This window comes from Squalius cephalus, assembly GCF_949319135.1.
Source record: "Squalius cephalus genome assembly, chromosome: 10".
In the NCBI taxonomy this organism is placed as follows: Eukaryota; Metazoa; Chordata; class Actinopteri; order Cypriniformes; family Leuciscidae; genus Squalius; species Squalius cephalus.
Window position 1 is genome coordinate 20,489,094 of NC_137131.1, and position 19,379 is coordinate 20,508,472.

The window sequence follows — 19,379 nt, forward strand, 5'->3', positions numbered from 1 at the left end:
AGCCACATAGGAAGGGACCAAAGCGTACAGCGCATGACCCTTACGACAAAAATGGATTTTAGAAAGTACACAGGACGTTAGTCGTGTGACTTACCATAAGCATGGGTTTAAGAAAAATAGATGAAGTAAAGGTGCATGTACTTCATCACTCTATATTCAGGAAGGCCTAGTGAGGCCTATAACCTGACAACCACAGTAAGTGGGAGCTCATTCTCAGGAAGGCCCCTGAGGCCTGTGACCTGACGACCACAGACTGTGGGAGCTCGTATCCAGGAAGGCCGGTGAGGCCTGTAACCTGGCAACCACAGCATGTGGGAACCCATGATCAGGAAGGCCAGATGAGGCCTATAACCTGATGGACACAATGCGTGGGAGCTCACATTCAGGAAGGCCTGATGAGGCCTGCAACCTGACATGTGGAAGCTCACAACTAGTGAGGCCTAAACCCTAGCGACCACAGCGAGTGGGAGTTCACATTCAGGAAGGCCTGGAGAGGCCTGTAACCTGACATGTGAAAACTCATAACCAGGAAGGCCTTTAGGAAGCCTGAAGCCTGGTGACCACTGAATGTGGGAGCTTAACACTCAGAAAGGCCTGTGAGGCCTGAAACCTGGCGACCACAGTATGTGGGAGCTCATACTCAGGAAGGCCTGTGAGGCCTGTAACCTGGCGACCACAGTATGTGGGATACTCAGGAAGGCCTATGAGGCCTGAAACCTGGTGACCACAGTAAGTGGGAACTCACATTCAGGAAGGCCGGATGAGGCCTATAACCTGACATGAGGAAGCTCATAACTAGGAAGACCTGCGACCACGGTGTGTGGGAGATCATACTCAGGAAGGCCGGGTGAGGCCTGTAACCTGGTGGCCACAGTATGTGGAGGCTCACATTCAGGAAGGCCAGGTGAGGCCTGTAACCTGACATGTAGAAGACCATCACCAGGAAGGCCGGATGAGGCCTGTAACCTGGCGAACACCATGTGTGAGAGCTCATATTCAGGAAGGCCTAGTAAGGCCTGTAACCTGGCGACCACAGTATGTGGGAGCTCATAACCAGGAAGGCCGGATGAGGCCTGTAACCTGATGACCACAGTATGTGGGAGCTCACATTCAGGAAGGCCAGGTGAGGCCTGCAACCTGACATGTAGAAGCCCATCACCAGGAAGGCCGGTGAGGCCTGTAACCTGGCGCCACAATATGTGGGAGCTCATAACCAGGAAGGCCTGGCGAGGCCTGTAACCTGGCGACCACCGTGTATGGGAGCTCATATTCAGGAAGGCCTAGTAAGGCCTGTAACCTGATATCCCAGTATGTGGGAGCTCATAACCAGGAAGGCCGGATGAGGCCTGTAACCTGGCGACCACAGTATGTGGGAGCTCATAACCAGGAAGGCCTGATGAGGCCTGTAACCTGATGACCACAGTATGTGGGAGCTCACATTCAGGAAGGCCGGTGAGGCCTGTAACCTGACATGTGGAAGCTCATAACCAGGAAGGCCTGGTGAGGCCTATAACCTGGCAACTACAGTATGTGGGAGCTCATATTCAACCACAGTATGTGGGAGCTCATACTCAGGAAGGCCTAGTGAGGCCTATGACCTGCTAACCACAGTATGTGGGAGCTCATATTCAAGAAGGCCTGGTGAGGCCTATAACTTGATAACCACAGTATGTGGGAGCTCATATTCAACCACAGTAAGTGGGAGCTCATACTCAGGAAGGCCTAGTGAGGCCTCTGACCTGCTAACCACAGTATGTGGGAGCTCATATACAGGAAGGCCTGGTGAGGCCTCTGACCTGATAACCACAGAATGTGGGAGCTCATATTCAACCACAGTATGTGGGAGCTCATATTCAGGAAGGCCTGGTGAGGCCTCTGACCTGATAACCACAGTATGTGGGAGCTCATATTCAACCACAGTATGTGGGAGCTCATACTCAGGAAGGCCTGGTGAGGCCTATGACCTGATAACCACAGTATGTGGGAGCTCATATTCAAGAAGGCCTGGTGAAGCCTATAACTTGATAACCACAGAATGTGGGAGCTCATATTCAACCACAGTATGTGGAAGCTCATTTTCAGGAAGGCCTAGTGAGGCCTATGACCTGATAACCACATTATATGGGAGCTATATTCAAGAAGGCCTGGAGAGGCCTATAACTTGATAACCACAGTATGTGGGAGCTCATATTCAGGAAGGCCTAGTGAGGCCCATGACCTGATAACCATAATATGTGGGAGCTCATTCAACCATAGTATGTGGAAGCTCATATTCAGGAAGGCCTAGTGAGGCCTATAACCTGATAACCACATTACTCCTTGACAGTCAATTCCTGGGAGCTCACCTCAGGGAGGCCCAAGCACTCCGGTTGCAAAATGGGGACTGTCTGGTCAAGGAGGCCTGTTAAGACCTACTACCTGACCATCGAAAAAATCTTTAGATTTACTTTCTTACCCATAACATTTTGCCCCACTCTAAAACAGGAGACGTGGTCTGAAAAGAAACAGAAATATGTTAATTTCACATTTTACAAAAAGACCAGAATTACACCTGCTCTTTTTGTTCACTGCTCATCATTTTAATTCCTCAATTAAAATGCAGCCAAAAACACTGGATAACGCGATCTGGATGATAGGCTGAATTACTAAATATCTAACTTCTTAAAAGTCAGATAATATTCCACCATTTTAATTCATAGAATTAAATGTAGCCATAATCACCAGACAATACTGTTTTAACATTTATACGTTCTCGTAATCTACACACTGCCTCGGCAAGCGCGAGAAACGAGCCGTTAAAAAATATTTGGCTTTCATCCCTCGAGAAGAAAGTCAACAGGTGCGAGGTTGAAACATCCGACAGCGCATGGATTTTTTCTTTCTCACGCGCGCCGAGATATTTCTTAATGAACACTGCCAGCACCCTCAGGAACTGACTGTGAACGCCTCGTACCCAAACAGTATTGTTTCACAGATCGCACGCACCACAGCTCAGATGCTGAACCCTCCTCCCTCGAGAAAAGGGTCCGACGAGAGCGGAGCATTTTTAAATAAAAAACGCTCACAGTTTGCACAAGAGGCTCTCTCGAGAGCCTCCCGCGCACTTCAGCGATATTCTCAAAACAGACAAACAGTCCCTGAAGACGAAAAGATGTTGTCATGTGTGCAAGGCTCCCCTTTATACATCCAGGTCGCGCGTTAATCAATCAAGCTGATGATTCACGGGCTGTCGCCGGTCAACATGATTGACGTGAGTTGATATTTGATTTCAGACACCTGTCACGCCTGAGGCGTTCTCCATAGCGTCATTCTGACGTAGTGTAGAGTTCCCTTTCGAAAGGGAACTACTAGTAGGGGAGCGCGGGGCACAACCTAACGCGGGGTTAGTTATAACACGCTTGTTATAAATACTTCCGCACATGCTTGGATGACGGAACTTTGTGTATTTACTAGTTGCCATATCAACACTATATAGAAAAAAAAAATCCGCCAAAATTTTTTTTTTTTTTGGAAGATATCCATAGACATTTATTAAACCATAGCAAAAGCAAATTTCTTAAGTTAATTTTTCATCTCTATTTTTTGTGTTTATTTAAAATAAGACAAATCTGATATTATTTTTAATCTCCAATATGTTATTTAACAGTTGAGATAGTTCTTTAATGCTTCGCTAACTAGCAGAAGACACTAGCAGGGTTTAAATCCCAGTTGTGCAGGCGGGGGCATGTTGTCACACTGCGTTACAATGTGCCCCTATTAGAAATATGCTATTATATTCTATACTTTTATTAATTTTATTGAGAAAACGTGAGAAAAAGGTGAATAAAGACTGAGAGTCAATGTCCAGAAATTACGAATTATTTATTTGTTTTGAACTATGTTGTATAGCTGTGTTTTCATGTGTTCGTAGTCAAAACTCAAAAATGAGTTTCTATTTAATTATTAAAAATTGCCATTATTTTATATGAAAAAGTTTTTTAATTGTATTTTATTTAGAAAATATTTTAGTTTGTTTTGTATATTATATTATATATATATATATATATATATATATATATTTTTTTTTTTTTATTAGATCAGATAACATTTTAAGCTGCCATATGTCATGTTACAATGTGCCCCACACATGTTACAATGTACCCCACCTATGGGGCATGTTGTCACATTTCACTTCCATTCTTTCGGGCTATATCAAGAAAAACGTATATACTGTATTAATAAAACAAAACCACATAATTGTACTAGACATGTGGGAAATCAATGTGGGAAAAAATAAATACTCTGAACCATAAGTAGATTTACACAAACTGAGAAAGTCAAAAAGCGTTAGGTTGTGCCCCGCTCTCCCCTATACCCATAAGTTCACTTGCAGTACAAATGAGAAACGTAATTATGAACTAGTTGTGCACTTAAAGTTTACTACTGTTACACTTATAGTACGCTTAAACATATATTTTTATATACTAAAAGTGGGCCAATTTAGTCCCAAGCAGTATTAAAATAGTACACTTTTTAAACACAAGTTTACTACTAGTACATATTGACATTAGTATACTTACTTCATAATGTATACTTAAAAATGTACTTGAACATTACTTAAGTATACTTCATAAAATTAACTTGAAGTATACTTCATTTTCGTAAGGGTATTTACAAAAGCAAACATTAAAATTGCATTCAACACAATTATTTTTTGTGCCAAATTTGTATAATTCTCAAACAAGAGAGAGCTTGTCCAAATGATGATATCAGTGGTATGCCCATGATTTATTTTTTATTAATTCTTGCTTTTTCTTTCATGAAGAGTAAAAAAAAAAAAAAACATAATTTTATAATCTCTTTCTGTTTCAGTTTTATACATGAGTTATGTATTCACAAAAAACACAAATGTCAATTGTTCAGTGCTACTTTTATTTTCAAAATGAGTCTAACTGAAACTCTCTCAATCAAAGCTAAGTATAAAGATCCCATTACAAGCTCATGATCCCATTACAAGCTCAACAGAATGTCCTGCATACCATCCACATCATCCACAGACTTGACTAATCAGAAAAATATTTAGGCACTTAATTCAATTATCAACAAAGACAAAGACATCGATTGCTCAAAATTTTCAAAAATAAATTCTATTTACTTCAGTGTGGCACAATTTATAAGCATCATCCTAATATGTGTAAAATGGTGTTATAGTCACAATCAAATAACTAAGCTTAGTGTCTGTCCAATCTATTTCAATTAGCTAAGTGATTATCTAAAAAATTATAAGGTATCCATTTAGTACATGATGCAACTAAAATGGTCACTTTTTGATTCTAAATTCCTGCCTTCACCAAAAAAGTTTTTTCCTATCCTACTGTCGTGTCATCAAACAACGACTTTTCCAGTCTGTCAGTAGGCATAACTGGTTTAAATTTTCAAAGGAACAACATAGAAGGAAAGTGATTTATGCTGTGTTGTGTGCTGAGAAGGTTCACTGCATACACTAACAAAAGTGAAGGCAGTTATAGACTGTCAAAAGTGGCAATGAGATTATGAAATCAAGGTCAACAACTGGTGTCTTAAAGGTTAATCAGTCATTTTTTAATAACTGGAAAATCTTGCTTTGTGAACTGAAGATATTTTGAGCACAATGTTCTTTTAGTTAACAATGTTATGGAGAAATCATCCAAAATATATCTACTAAGTCCGAGATAACGAGATAACCTTGGTTCCCTGAGAGAAGGGAACGAGTATTGCGTAAGTAGCTTACGCTATGGGAAAACTCCTTTTCTTGAGAATATTGAATATAGCTATATAAGCCCCCATTTTCGCCATAGAATCAGGTTTAAATCGACTGAAGCGATCCCCTGATCTAAGCACAGTAGCACGACGGGATACGCAATACTCGTTCCCTTCTCTCAGGGAACCGAGGTTACGTTAGTAACCGAGACGTTCCCTTTCGAGAGGTCTCTTGTATTGCGTAAGTAGCTTACGCTATGGGAACCCCTTTCAAAACGCTGTGCGTGTTTATAAAACTTTGCACCAAACTATAGCTGAGGGTCGAGTACCCAAGGCCCATAGAAGAGTAATGTTATGAGTCCTAATAGAGGCCAGACCAGTGATGAGCCTCATATAGGGAACTATAGAAATAGACCTTTATAGAGAGCCAAGTTCCTTACTTATATGATACATAGAACTGAAGTTCAGGTACAACCAGCATCAGACAGATGTGGGGCCCTCTGTATGTAGTAAATTGTGCTTTAAACACTTATTTATACAGAAGACCCTAGCTTGTAAGGTGGGAACTTCTAGGTTGTAAACCACATGAATGCATACGGTGAGGTTTAGCCGGCCACCGCACATACAAGTATGTCACAATTTATATATCACAATTGATATTTTTCACCCGCCCATGCCCGTGACGAGGCCATGCCTCCTACGGAATGAGCTCTGAATCTATGGAACAATGGAGGACCTTAGACTTAGCCAGCAAGATAGGTCTACTATCCACCGTGACAATGTCTGCTTGGTGACCGCAAGCCCTTTGGTGCGGCCGCTGAAGCATATGCAGAGCTGTTCTAGCTGTCTGAACAGCAGAATGCTCTAAATAGACTCTGAAAACCCCAACAGGGCAGAGTAGATTTGGCCCCTTCCGTCCTTTGACGAATAAAGAGCTGGTAGCAAGACAACCTGCACTTTGAGCTGAGTGCCAGCAAGAGAGAAGATCTGAATGAAAAGGCTTTATGTCGGTGGACTGAATGGAAGAAGGTGGCCACTCTTCACTTTCGGATGCAGCAGGAGACAAACTGTCATCCTTTTCTTCTTCCTCGTCCGATCCCCCAAAGGAGACGAGACCGGCCGCTTGCTGAGAGGGGCGCTGGTCCGCCTGTGTGAACAGAACCGGCGAGGGGGTTTCTCTGGGTGAGAGTGAGGCACGCGGGGACTGGGCTCGCTCGCATTTGTCCACTCTGGCATCCTCTGAGCACGGCGCTTCTTCTTGCACGGTCCGAGTATAGGAAAATAGAGAGTAGGGGGGCGGGTTCGTCGGCGGCGAAGCTGGCCAGTCGAGCCCATAGGGTGGAGAGCACCATCTCATCGCACGGGCAACCGCCTTTAGAGAGTGCAGCTTTAGGCCCAGACAGGGAGCGCACAGGATGTGACGATCTCCGACGAAGAGAGGGCCTCTGCACAAGGTGCAGGTGTCTCGAGGCATTTGAAACAACGCCTTAAGAAAATTGCTCTTTTAGAAAGTGAGTCACAGCGGCGAACACACTAGCTTATAAAGGATATATGCACGCCGGATGGCAAAGCTGAACAGCGGGCTGAAGGCGGCGTCCAGTCGAAACCAGGAAGCCGTCGACCTCAGAACTGCTTAGCAGGTGGCTTGTTCCGCTAAAGGCTTTTTCGACAGTGGCGAAGAAGGCTTCTCAAACCGGAGGTCAGCGAAGTGGAAACTCGTTGAAGGAGATTAAATCTGATTCTATGGCGAAAATGGGGGCTTATATAGCTATAAGCCACGCCCATTCTGGCGGGCTCTGATGCGCCTGGGCGCCAAGCGACCAGATTGGTTCACGCATCTTAGCCGCCTCACCATAGGTTCGTGCAGTTGTCTACTGTGCAGCTGCACTGCGTTTTAAAGGGGTGGTTGAATGTGATTTCACTTTTTTAACTTTAGCTAGTGTGTAATGTTGCTGTTTGAGCATAAACAACATCTGCAAAGTTACAACGCTCAAAGTTCAACAGTTCAACACAAAGGGAGATATTTGCTGTATAAATGCAGGAGTAAAAAAATATAACTTTTTTTTATACGCAGCTTGCTGGACCTGGGATAGATGCTGCTTGTAATAGTTGTGGGTAGTTTTTGGAGATCTTCCCTTCCGGCCAGATGTTTTCTCTATGTCACAATCTTTCTGATTGAAACTTGTCCAACATATTAAGTGGAAAAGTATAGGTCATCCTGACATACATGTTATAGAGATGCATAGGCTACAGTATATGCACTGTATGAAAATAAACTTTATATGTTTAAACTTTAAGTAGGCTACATGTTCTTATATGCAAAAGCAGGTTACTGCTCAGCGAATGCTGCTGAAATCAATGGGGAATCAGACACAGTTTGGAATCAGGTAAAATTTCTAGACCAAATGATAAAAATATGGTCACTCCCACATAATTGTTGATCGTTAACAGTTCATAGTTATTTAGTATAGTCCATATGTTCAGTTATTTGGAAGTTCTCTATGTTTTGTTTTACCCACTGTTTATCCAGCACCGGCTTTGGAATGAACGATGCCCACAGACAAGGTAGAGCATGCATGATTTTATGAAAGTATGATGTATTGCGACATCAGAAACGAAGAAAAACAAAATAATGACTATTGTAACGCTTGCCGTAAAGCAAGTCAAATTTGTAGTTTTCTTATGTCTCATTAGAACTACAGAAACTCGACCCGATCTGGCAATCTTACATAGTGTGGTTATAGCAGATAAAGGACCGCAAAGCGGTGGCATAAGTGCCTTTCACCCTGTTACGACTTGGTGAACCACTGAAACGATTTTGGAAACATTATTTTAAGGTAAAAAAACATAGTGTTGCTTTAAAACATTTCACATTTTGCCAGAAAACTAAACAAATAAAACAATAAAATGTTGAATTAAATACCATTTTAGACCTCAAAAATGTCATTAAAAAGAACAGAAAACCTGTTGCTGAATTGGAATTTATAAAAAAAAAAGAAAGAAAGAAAGAAAGAAAGAAAGAAAGAAAGAAAGAAAGAAAGAAAGAAAGAAAGAAAGAAACTCGACTTAAACTTGTGTCTTTATTATGAAGAACTTCAAACACATCAATAAAAATTTATTTAAAATGTCACGGTCATTCTTCCTAATTTTACTTCTTTTATTGTTTTATTTGGTAGGCTACCTATAGCCTTATATTGCTTTATTTACATAGTCTAAATGTAGACTATATGTTAGGATTTAACTTCTTTTTTTAATTGAAAATAATTTTCACTAACAGTTGCTTGCAAAATAAGTAAAGGGTTTATAAAACTATTCGTTGTTAAGCTATTATGTGTAGGCGTACGTGTCTACCGTCATTCTGAAAGTGAAAGCATGCAATATTTCCATTACAAAGGCAGTCCTTCGTGCTTCATGCGGTTGTATTCTCGTTTCCTTGTCCATTTGAAGAGCATTTACACTGTAAGTTTTGTTTAATCTTTTGCCTATATTCGATGGTTTCATTTTTTAATATCCGTAAGGTTGAACAACCATGTAATACGGATTGTAAACATTAACAGCAAAACATTAACGTCAAAAATCTTTGACCTTAAAAAATGTTAAGCGCTTACTGACGCGCTAAACATGCAAAAGCAGTAAGATTAGGGCACATTAATGCCGCTCTTGTGTTTATTAATCATGAGTATCATATTGGCTCTTAACATCTAGGCTATTTGGTATAGTTTCTTTTAACGTAGCCTATTTCATACACGGAAATATCTGTATAAAAACTGCGCATGCGTTAACAACAAAAATAGCATGCATTAGTAACTCGGGCTTTAGAAACTAGAGACTAGTAGGCTACTATTTTTACACATACCAATCACTTTTCATTAAGTGGTATAAAGTCATTACGTTATGGATCTAGGAGCAAAAATGAACAACAGAATGTTAAAGTGAAGGCAGGTTGCAACGTTTGGTTTAATAATTTGTATCTAGGCTACTAGGACAATGCGAAGCTTCGGGCTAGAAGCCGCGAAAGAGGAGACTGTTAGTTTATGGAGATGGAAAAATTCTGTTGAAGACAGAATGAGGTTGGGGGTGAGCAGGGCACAACCTAACGCAGGGTTAGGTGTAAGTGTAACACACATGAATTAAAACATTCCACACATGCCAGCATGATACACTATAGGCACTTTAGGCAAGAGAAAAAATTGCGCCAAAATGTTTAAATCTGTGGAATATATAACGGAACATTTATTTAACCATATAGCAAAAGTACATCTCTGTTTTTAGTGTGTGTTTTTTTAATTAGACAAATCTGATATTATTTTGATCTTATATCTTATATGTAATGTGCCCCTATTATAACTAACCTATTATATTCTATATTTGTATGAATTCTATTGAGAAATCATGAGAAAAAGGCAAATAAAGACCGAGAGTCAATGTTCAGAAATTATTTATTATTATTATATTTTGAATTATGCTGTATAGCTGTGTTTTGTGGTGTGTTTGTTGACAAACTCAAAAATTACTTTATTTTTAATGATTAAAAATGCCATTGTTTTATATGAAAAATTTAATTGTATTTTATTGACAATATATATATATATATATATATATATATATATATATATATATATATATATATATATATACATATTTTTTTTTAGATCAGATAACATTTTAAGCTGTCATATGGTCATGTTATAATCAATGTGCCCCTCACGTTACAATGTACCCCACCTATGGGGCATGTTGTCACATTTCACTTCCATTCTTTTGGGGTAAATCAAGAAAAAAGTATACACTGTATTAATGAAACAAAACCATGTAATTGTCCTAGACTTGTGTGAAATTAATGCAGTTAAAAAATAAATACTCTGAAACCCAATGAATTTACAGAAACTGAGAAAATCAAAAAGTGTTAGGCTGTGCCCTGCTCTCCCCTATTTAATTTTATTATAATTTTAAAATTATTTGAATTTAATGACATCTCTCTATTGCAATTAATTACTTATGCCTATCAATGTTTTTGCACCATTAACAATGTATGTATGTTGACATGCACAACATTTTCTGATTAAGGACCATATTGTATTTAAGCTTTATTTATTTGAAGGAACTAACATTGAGTTCTACTTAGTATTGCTTCCTGAAACCCAGCTTAAACTTTTACAATAGTAGAGATAAGGTTCCCAACATGTACACAGCAACAAAGTACAATGATTGCGTTATTGTGAAGTCTCTCTCTCTCTCTCTCTCTCTCTCTCTCTCTCTCTCTCTCTCTCAGCTTTTCCTTTCAGAGTAAACATGTCTTCGGTGATGGTTATGGCACTTGTAATAATTTCTCTCTTCATCCCTGCTGTGAGGCCCAGTCAAGGTACAATGCATTAATACTCAGAGATTTATTTGATTTGCACAGTAGCATTATTGTCACAATAATGTTTGTATCCAGTAGAGACTAAGATTGTTTGTTGTGCTTACAGCAGTTTCAAAGAATGTTCTGGGCTCAAGTTAATTTTTTTTTACATTGTAAATTATTTTCTGTGGTTAGCATGCCACAGATTCTGTCAACAGATACTTCTATCATGCTCTGAACATTCCTTTGATTATAAATATCTAGTTATGCTTTCTCTTAAATACCATAATGGAATTTTATGTTTGTACTTCTATGTTCAACAGATTTGTGGACATTGGAATGCCTACCTACTGTTGGAATTGTTGCTGAGACCACAGTTATCAACTGCAATTTCAAAGACATCCAAGAAATTGAAATAGATGCAGTTTCTTTAACAAAAGTCACAGAGATCACGCCAATTTTCAAATATGTTGATAAAAATCATTCAGGAGATCCACGCGTTAGTCTTAAAGACCCAGCAATGGGTCCATCGCTGCAAATCTCCGACACTAAGTTTTCTGATGAGGGTGAATATCTGTACCGTGTTGTAACAGACAGAGGTGCAAAAAATGTGCAACTTAAAATCACTATCACAGGTGAGATTGAATTTCTTCAGTCACATCAAATAAAATAAAAAATTCTGCAATTCGTAGCCATTTCGTTTTAAAAGTGGTTATTATAATACTTTCTGCTTTCTTGACACTTATCGAATGTTTCTTCCCCTCAATAAAGCCAAGTACAAAAATGTATTCTCAAGCACATGGCCTAAAGATGTAACAGATGGAGGGCCCGTCGACCTTTACTGCAATGCTACTGATGGCTACCCAGCAGGCTTCGTCCATTGGTTTGACCGTTCTGGAACGAATTGGACCATGAATTCAGACCTGACAAAAACCACAAAGGACACCAATGGTTTAAAATCTGTGGCCTTATCTAGCAAACTGACTTTCAAGTCTATTAACTTGGACCTGGCGCCATTTAGATGCATTGTCTTGAACAGCAAATATATGCAAGACGGAGAAAGCACATTAGAGATCACATCTGCTTTAAGTAATTAAGCTTAATTTTCTTACCATCTCTTATCTGAGTGCTTATTTAACATAGTTAGAAGTTTGTGTAAAAATATGATCTGCTGAATAGATTTGCTTTTAGCTCTTAGAAATATGTCAACTCAGGGTTAACAGTAGCACTGTTTTAGGAGTGTTTACGTAACCATATCATAGATTCTGAAGACACTGGGCATGTTTTGAGACAAAACATTTGCTGTTGTCAATTGTTTGTGTATTATTTCTTCAGATGCTTCTTACGAGGAATCTTCTACAACATCTAATACAACACACATTGTCGCTGGTGTGATGGTCATCGGATCACTTATTGTTGGTCTTCTGTGTGCTCTGTTGATATTCCGGAAAAAAAATGTTCAAAGTGAGTATACTTTTAACATTTGTTCTAAAGAATACTGAACCTGTTGTTTACTTGTATATTCTATTATATACACATTTCAGTGATTATTATGTCTGAGAAAGGATCTCTGTGAAACAGATGTTTTACATTTTTTGGAGCCAAAAGGGGAAATGTGGCAATGCTTAGTTTAGAAATAAGAGGCCTCAGCAGATCTTGTCTAAGGGGAATTCTTGTGGTACCAAAAGTCCTTAGATAGCACAGACGTACAGTACTTCCTTATCATGATTTGATTGTGACTTCTGTTTAAGTTAAGCTGCAGTCATAGGTTTTATGAAGTGGTGTTTTCACTTCTCTATAGTTCGTCAACTTGGAATTATAAGGTTCTATCTGACATTTTTGTCAAAGTCATCTTCATTTATATAGCGTTTTTAACTATGACTTTGAATGACTTTAACAATGACTTTGAATATTCAATTTTGAATAACTCAAAATTGAGTTATTCACATTCTTATTCTGTGACAACTTATTTATATTAGGCTATGTGATTTTTTTAATGTTGTGTACATTTTGGGACTTTTTATTTAGAAAATAAAGTCGCTTGGAATGCAAAAACTTTGAAGCTCAATATCTCAAAATTGCTTCTCTAATTAAATGTTATTCTACAATATGGGTTTGAGTAGTCATAGTGATATATAATTTTGCACTGGATTTATTCACAGATGGTAGACGACCTTCTGCCCATCCTTTTCTAAGTATGTTACACAAATGCATGTGATTTTATATTAACAATGGTGTTGGGTTAAACATCCTCTCTCTGAAACATTTCTTGTTTCTGTTTTAACAATCAGTTGCAGCTTGAAATAGAGTCTCCCTGTAGATCATTTCTGTTTCGCTTTTCCACTTTTCCACGTTCATGGTTAATCTGAGTTACAATCTGTGTGGATAAGTCTGAAAGCATATTTGGTGGGAAAGTACTGGAACTCTGTCCACACACACACACTAATTGTGTGTGTGTGTGGACAGAGTTCCAGTACTTTCCCACCAAATATTGTGAAGGGTCACCAGAGTGGATAATCCACTTTTAATCCACTTTTGTTATTTTGACCCAATTTTCTGGGCTTGTGAATGACACATGAAGGGCTCTATCTTGTGCAGGAATGATAGTTATAGAGACTACACTAATGTTCTTATCAATTAACAATATATCATGTTTTTTTTTTTTGTTTTTTTTTTATAGATTATGAATTTGGAAAAACTGCTGACGATGATGAGGAATCTTGCAACACGGTAGGCCCACAGTTAATTTGTGCTTTTAGGCACAGATCAATGCAATGTTATGATTATTACGATTTAATGTTAGTTAATAGTTAACACGTTATTTATTTGTTTTAGCTCATAAGTTATATTATTGAAAATTTGACTTCTCTATTTATCTTTTTTTTTAGTCCTAATCTTTGAAGCTTCCACTATCAGCAGATGAAATTGAAACTAAGCCCTGATTTTCATACCGAGGTCAGCACAGCCACCATTTAACCTAAAACAAAAGTGAAGGTATAAAGAAAATGGCAGCTGCTTCACATGACTGTAATGTTACTGTGAGTTACTGATTGTTGTAATGACTGTAAGATTACAAAGACTTAAAAATCAGCTTAATGTATCTGGTAGCACTTTACAATAAGGTTTAATTTGTTAACATTGTTCACTACATTAGTTAACGCAAACTAACAGTAAACAATTCTTCTACAGCATTTATTTATCTCAATCAACAACTGTATTTTTATTTACTAACATTAACAAAAATTAATGAATGTAAGAAATACATTGCTCACTGTTAGTTCAAGTTAGTTAATACATTAACTAATGAGACCTTATTGTAAAGTGTTATCGCTTCTCTTTACATTTACAAAGGAATGTGGGTTTAGGGAGCATGTAGGGAGCACTATAACTGTTAAATTCATCACTAGTAACTGGGGTTCAACACTAGTTTTCCAACTGGGCTCTATAGGGCCAAGGAGGGTATAAGGAGGTGTGTTGAAAATGTTGTCAAAATGGCTGTCAAGGTTATTTTGAAATTGATTAAATATATCAATATGCCTGGTCAGAAATAATAAAAAAATCACTACTCATGATTATTTCAAAAAAAAAAAAAAAAAAAAAAATTCATTTTCAGCAATAGGAAATAAAATCCAAATCTATAGTCGTGTAAAAAGTTTTTTGTATCTTTCTAGAAAGTTTATCCTCACTACTGTCACCTTTAGCTTAATCACTGAGGGGATTATGTTCACATTTTCTGTAAAGCTGCTTAGTAACAACATTTATGCTTATTTAGTAAGTGTTAATATATACATTATATTGATACATTATACATCAAACATTAACATCATTAATTCTAACAATCTTAAAACACCTGAAAATATATCCTTTTTAGGAAGGGAGTCCTAAATTGTCCCTAAATTAATAATTTTGACAACTTTGAACACTTTTTTGCTTGAACTCACATACAGTTTTTTGTAATTATGTTTGTACTTCTGCCATTGTATCACTGTCTGAGGAAAGATCTCTGTCTTAAGTCTTACCTCAAATAATAATTACTGTCAAATAAAAATAATCAGTTTTTAAAAAAAATGCTTACACACAATTCTTGGAACTATGGCTCCATTTATCAAAACTCTACACACAAAAAACAAAACACACACACAACATGCAAAATGTCACACATATCTTGCAAAAGCAAATACTTCATTCAAAACTATTTTAACTCTACTTAAAATTATATTTTTGAGTAGTAACTCTACACAAACATAAAATGATTAGCCACACACAAGCACTCACATGCACATGTGCACAAATATACAGTAAATACAGTATGTATGCACAACTGATGAATTTTATACTGTTATGGAACTAAACTGAATCAATACTGAACTAACTTGAGCTGAATTATGACACTATTGGCTTGTTAGAGCTGCTTTACAGCAGAATTTGAATATATATTCAATATATATTTACAATATAAACAGAAATGCAAGGGGGTAAAAATAATTTCTTTCTTTCTCAAAACACTGAGTTTTGATTTCTAAGTGAACAATTTATGTTTAAGTTTTTTCACACATGATCATTGGGTGTTAGTAATTGGGAGAAGAAAAAGAAAAAAAACTGTAATTCAAAAGTGAATTATGGCATGATTTGTGTGTGTCAATAAGTAGTTCCTGTTAAATCAAGGAATGTTGTGGTTTTGAATAAGGAATGCTCTGAATAAAGGATGCGTATATTTTCTTACTTGATTTTGAATAAAATTATAAAAGATATGTCTATTTGTTATACATGTAGCAAAGATGCTTAATACTAGGAGATCATCCCATTTAATCATTTAAGCACTTTTGTATTTCATGTTTTTATTTTTCTTACTGTACAACAATAAACGAAAAAGGACATTTTGTCTTCTCGCAATCTTTTAATCATCACATCACAACCCATGGATAACTGGTATCACCTCTATAAAAAAAGGCATATGTTTTTCTTAGGCATATGTTTTTGGCTTAGGCCAAAACATTTGAGGCTTAAGGGAGGTTTGGGTTATCATCTATGGGACAATTTTTAACAATCCTCTTTTACAGTAACACATGAGTCCCTGGAATTATTTCCTTTTCTTTTTTTTTTTTTTTTTTTTAAACAAATAACACTGTAAAACTGATTCTTGGGTCAAGTAAATAATGCTGAAAAAGAACTTCTAACAACTTTAAATGCTCATGGACACCAGTATTGAATCTCAGTGCAGCTTTTCAATAGATCAATGCCGATCCAACAAGCAGCAAGTGTATGAAGCTGCTTTGAAACAATCTATTGTAATCTATCTATATAAAGTATTGTGTAACACTTTACCTGAAGGGGTGTGCATAAGACTGACATGACAGCTTCATAATCATGACATGACACATGTCATTAAAATGAAGGAGGTTTTATGCATGTTAATGCAGCCTGATCTCACGGCAATTCGTACGAATTCTACGAGGTGGCTAATTCGTACGAATTCATACGACCTCACTCGTATGAATTAGTACGATTTTTGCTAAATCGTACATATTGTATGAATTGTCCAATTCGTATGAATTCATACGAATGACCTACCCCTGACCCCGCCCCTAAACCTACCCATCACGTGAGTTTAGACAAATCATACAAATTTGTACGAGTGAGGTCGTACGAATTCGTACGAATTAGCCAACTTTTTATCACTTGTTCGAATTCGTACGAATTGGTCGTGAGATAGCGTTGGTTAATGCCAATTGTCATTAAGTGTCATTCGCTCAATTATGTCATTTTTAAAGCAAAAATGACATTGTTTGAGATGGCTTTGTTATGACAACTTGACAAACCAATACATCATAACCTGTCAGTGTCTTTGTCATAAACATAGCAGATTAATCATCAAACTTAAGAAACTAGATTTATGGGTTAACATTACATTATATTTCTGACCACTTTTTTTTCCAGTGGTAAATTTTTTATTTGTCAATAAAATGTCATTAAGTGTTAATACTTTTATAACAGTGTCATGAATATTTTTCTTGACCTCAACTACAGTGATACGAATTTAATTTGTCATTAAAATGTCATTAAGTGTTAATACTGTCAAATTATTTTATAACTAATACTGGAATACTGGGGGAAAAAAGTGGTCAGAAATATATTCATAAGTTATAATGGCCTCATGACAGCCAATGTCAAACCAACCACATGACAGTTTAACGTAATGTTAACCCATAAAGCTAAGTAGTTTCTTAAGTTTGATGATTAATCTGCTATGTCATGGTTATGACACATTTATGACAGGTTATGATGTATTGGTTTATGTAAAGGTGTCATAACAAAGACATCTCAAACAATGTCATCTTTGCATTAAAAATTACATAATTGAGCGAATGACACTTAATGACAATTGTTAATTGTTAATTAACATGCATAAAACCTCCTTCATATTAATGACGTGTTATGTCATATATATATATATATATATATATATATATATATATATATATATATATATATATATATATATATATATTCTACTTTATATATATATATCGACATTCTACTTTAGACTAAGGGAAGTAACATTTTAAAACAAAAGTTAGCAGCGGCAAAGAGAAGGTTTGAATCATTCTCAGCCCCAGAACTCGGTAAACAAAGTTAGATTTCCAATTAATTTATTTACAATAAACAAGAGATGACGTATATATGGTGCAAAAAGCTCTAAATACAACTCCAACATAAAAAGAAAAGCATTTTCTTCATGAGCGGGTAAGGCCAAAACAACAAACAAAAGATCACTAGCTATTTGGAAGTCTAAATAACCTTAACCTGCATGGGGGAAAAGACAAAATAAATAACAGAACTCTTATTTCCTTACTAGTAAACACAGGAGAAAATGAGAACAAAAGAAAATATCACCTGTCTCCCTCTTGCTCCTACACTCTATAGGGGGCAAATTACAACATCAAGTTTAAATTTAAGACATACTAACAAGAGCAACAGTCTGGGACTGGCACCATCTCAACACGCTCACTGTCTTGGGAGAAGGAATCTCTCACCATCTCTCTCTCTCGGGCTCTGCTTAAAAACTGGCTCCTCTTGAAATTTACGAGGAGCAGCTGATAGGTCCTATCACCTAGATTAAGACAGGAAGGAGTCTTAATAGATTTAACTCCCAGCAGGGTGATGGGTCCATTGACAGCAGCACACACTGTACAACAAAGAATTACACATACACCATAATTATAAAACACAAATGCATACGTCCTGGGACGTATAACAAGGCTATACAGCATTTAATAATTTAGTTAATAAAAACACAATTGTTTATTCATGTTTACAGTGCATTACTAAGTCAAGTCGTCACCTTTATTTAAATAGTGCTTTATAAAATACAGATTGTTTCAAAGCAGATTTACAGTGACATCAAGAAAGTAATGATCAATGATGCAAACCGAATTCTGCTGTAAAACAGCTCTAAAAAGACAGTAGTTTCAACCCCAGCTTCACTGATTGGCTCCTGAATAAGACCAGAATAAAAGCTAACACTGCTTCACAAAAAGTAGAGTGCTGCAGAGTGTGACTTGCCACATGGACCTTTTCTCTCTTGCTCCCTGTGTCTTGTTGCTGAAAAGTTTCAGCCATTTGTGTTACTGGGATTTCAGAATTTAAGGCAAGTTATATTGTGTGAGGAAACCCGTAGGCGAGTGCCATTTAGTTTGAAGCTGTTTTTCTTCTGTTTATCTGTGTAATCAGGGAGGTAGGTGTGTGTGTGTGTGTGTGTGTGTGTGTGTGTGTGTGTGTGTGTGTGTGTGTGTGTGTGTGTGTGTGTGTGTGTGTGTGTGTGTGTGTATGTGTGTGTGTGCGTGTGTGTTAGATAAAATTTATTATGGTTATGAATTTTTGTTTGTTGTGTGTTGGTCTTACCTTACATGACAAAAAATAAATGGGAATATACTGCAAAATATAATGTGATAAACTTCTGCTTATATTTTTCAATATACTGCAATATATGCATTGACCATGAACCATGTTCTCATATAAATGTGAATTTGTATTGTACACACAAATATACACACATTCACAGAATGATTTACAATCAGTGGTTACAACAGACTTCTAGTTCCCAGCATGCTTTGCTTCTGACTGTTAAAGGAGAGTAAATGTTAAAATTAAGTGTTATTTCACGTGTTTTGATCAATATTAATATAGGGGGAATTATGTTAGTGTTTAATGTTCTATTATTTTGGAATTTAAAAGGTTTTCTGTTATGTGTGAGATTTTGGGGATACCATTAGTCATAGCACAGTGATGGTCCCTTGGCAAAATATCTTAGTACAAGCAG

The 19,379-nt window shown here is 37.2% G+C and overlaps 1 protein-coding gene and 1 long non-coding RNA gene across 3 annotated transcripts in view; both read left to right on the forward strand.

Annotated features, from left to right (window-relative positions):
• Positions 1–19,379, forward strand: part of LOC307165541 — a 187,716-nt gene that overhangs the window by 34,523 nt on the left and 133,814 nt on the right. The window lies entirely within an intron of this gene.
• On the forward strand, positions 9,074–15,926 carry LOC307166401 (uncharacterized protein). 2 transcript variants are annotated; one of them, XM_079884730.1, is made up of 8 exons: positions 9,074–9,177; positions 10,991–11,080; positions 11,383–11,694; positions 11,831–12,148; positions 12,395–12,523; positions 13,222–13,254; positions 13,740–13,789; positions 13,948–15,926. In XM_079884730.1, exons 2-8 carry the CDS (start codon positions 11,011–11,013, stop codon positions 13,951–13,953), a joined length of 918 nt encoding a protein of 305 aa, XP_079740856.1. In that variant the 5' UTR covers positions 9,074–9,177; positions 10,991–11,010; the 3' UTR covers positions 13,954–15,926. The 2 variants fall into 2 exon arrangements, with proteins under 2 accessions (XP_079740856.1, XP_079740857.1); XM_079884731.1 differs by lacking the exon at positions 13,222–13,254.

Excerpts from the sequence above, each read along its gene's own strand:
- LOC307166401 (XM_079884730.1), top strand. The coding sequence starts at position 11,011 with ATGTCTTCGGTGATGGTTATGGCACTTGTAATAATTTCTCTCTTCATC. Across the intron at positions 12,149-12,394 it reads AGAGATCACATCTGCTTTAA|ATGCTTCTTACGAGGAATCT; the intron begins GTAATTAAGCTT and ends TTATTTCTTCAG. Across the intron at positions 12,524-13,221 it reads CCGGAAAAAAAATGTTCAAA|ATGGTAGACGACCTTCTGCC; the intron begins GTGAGTATACTT and ends ATTTATTCACAG.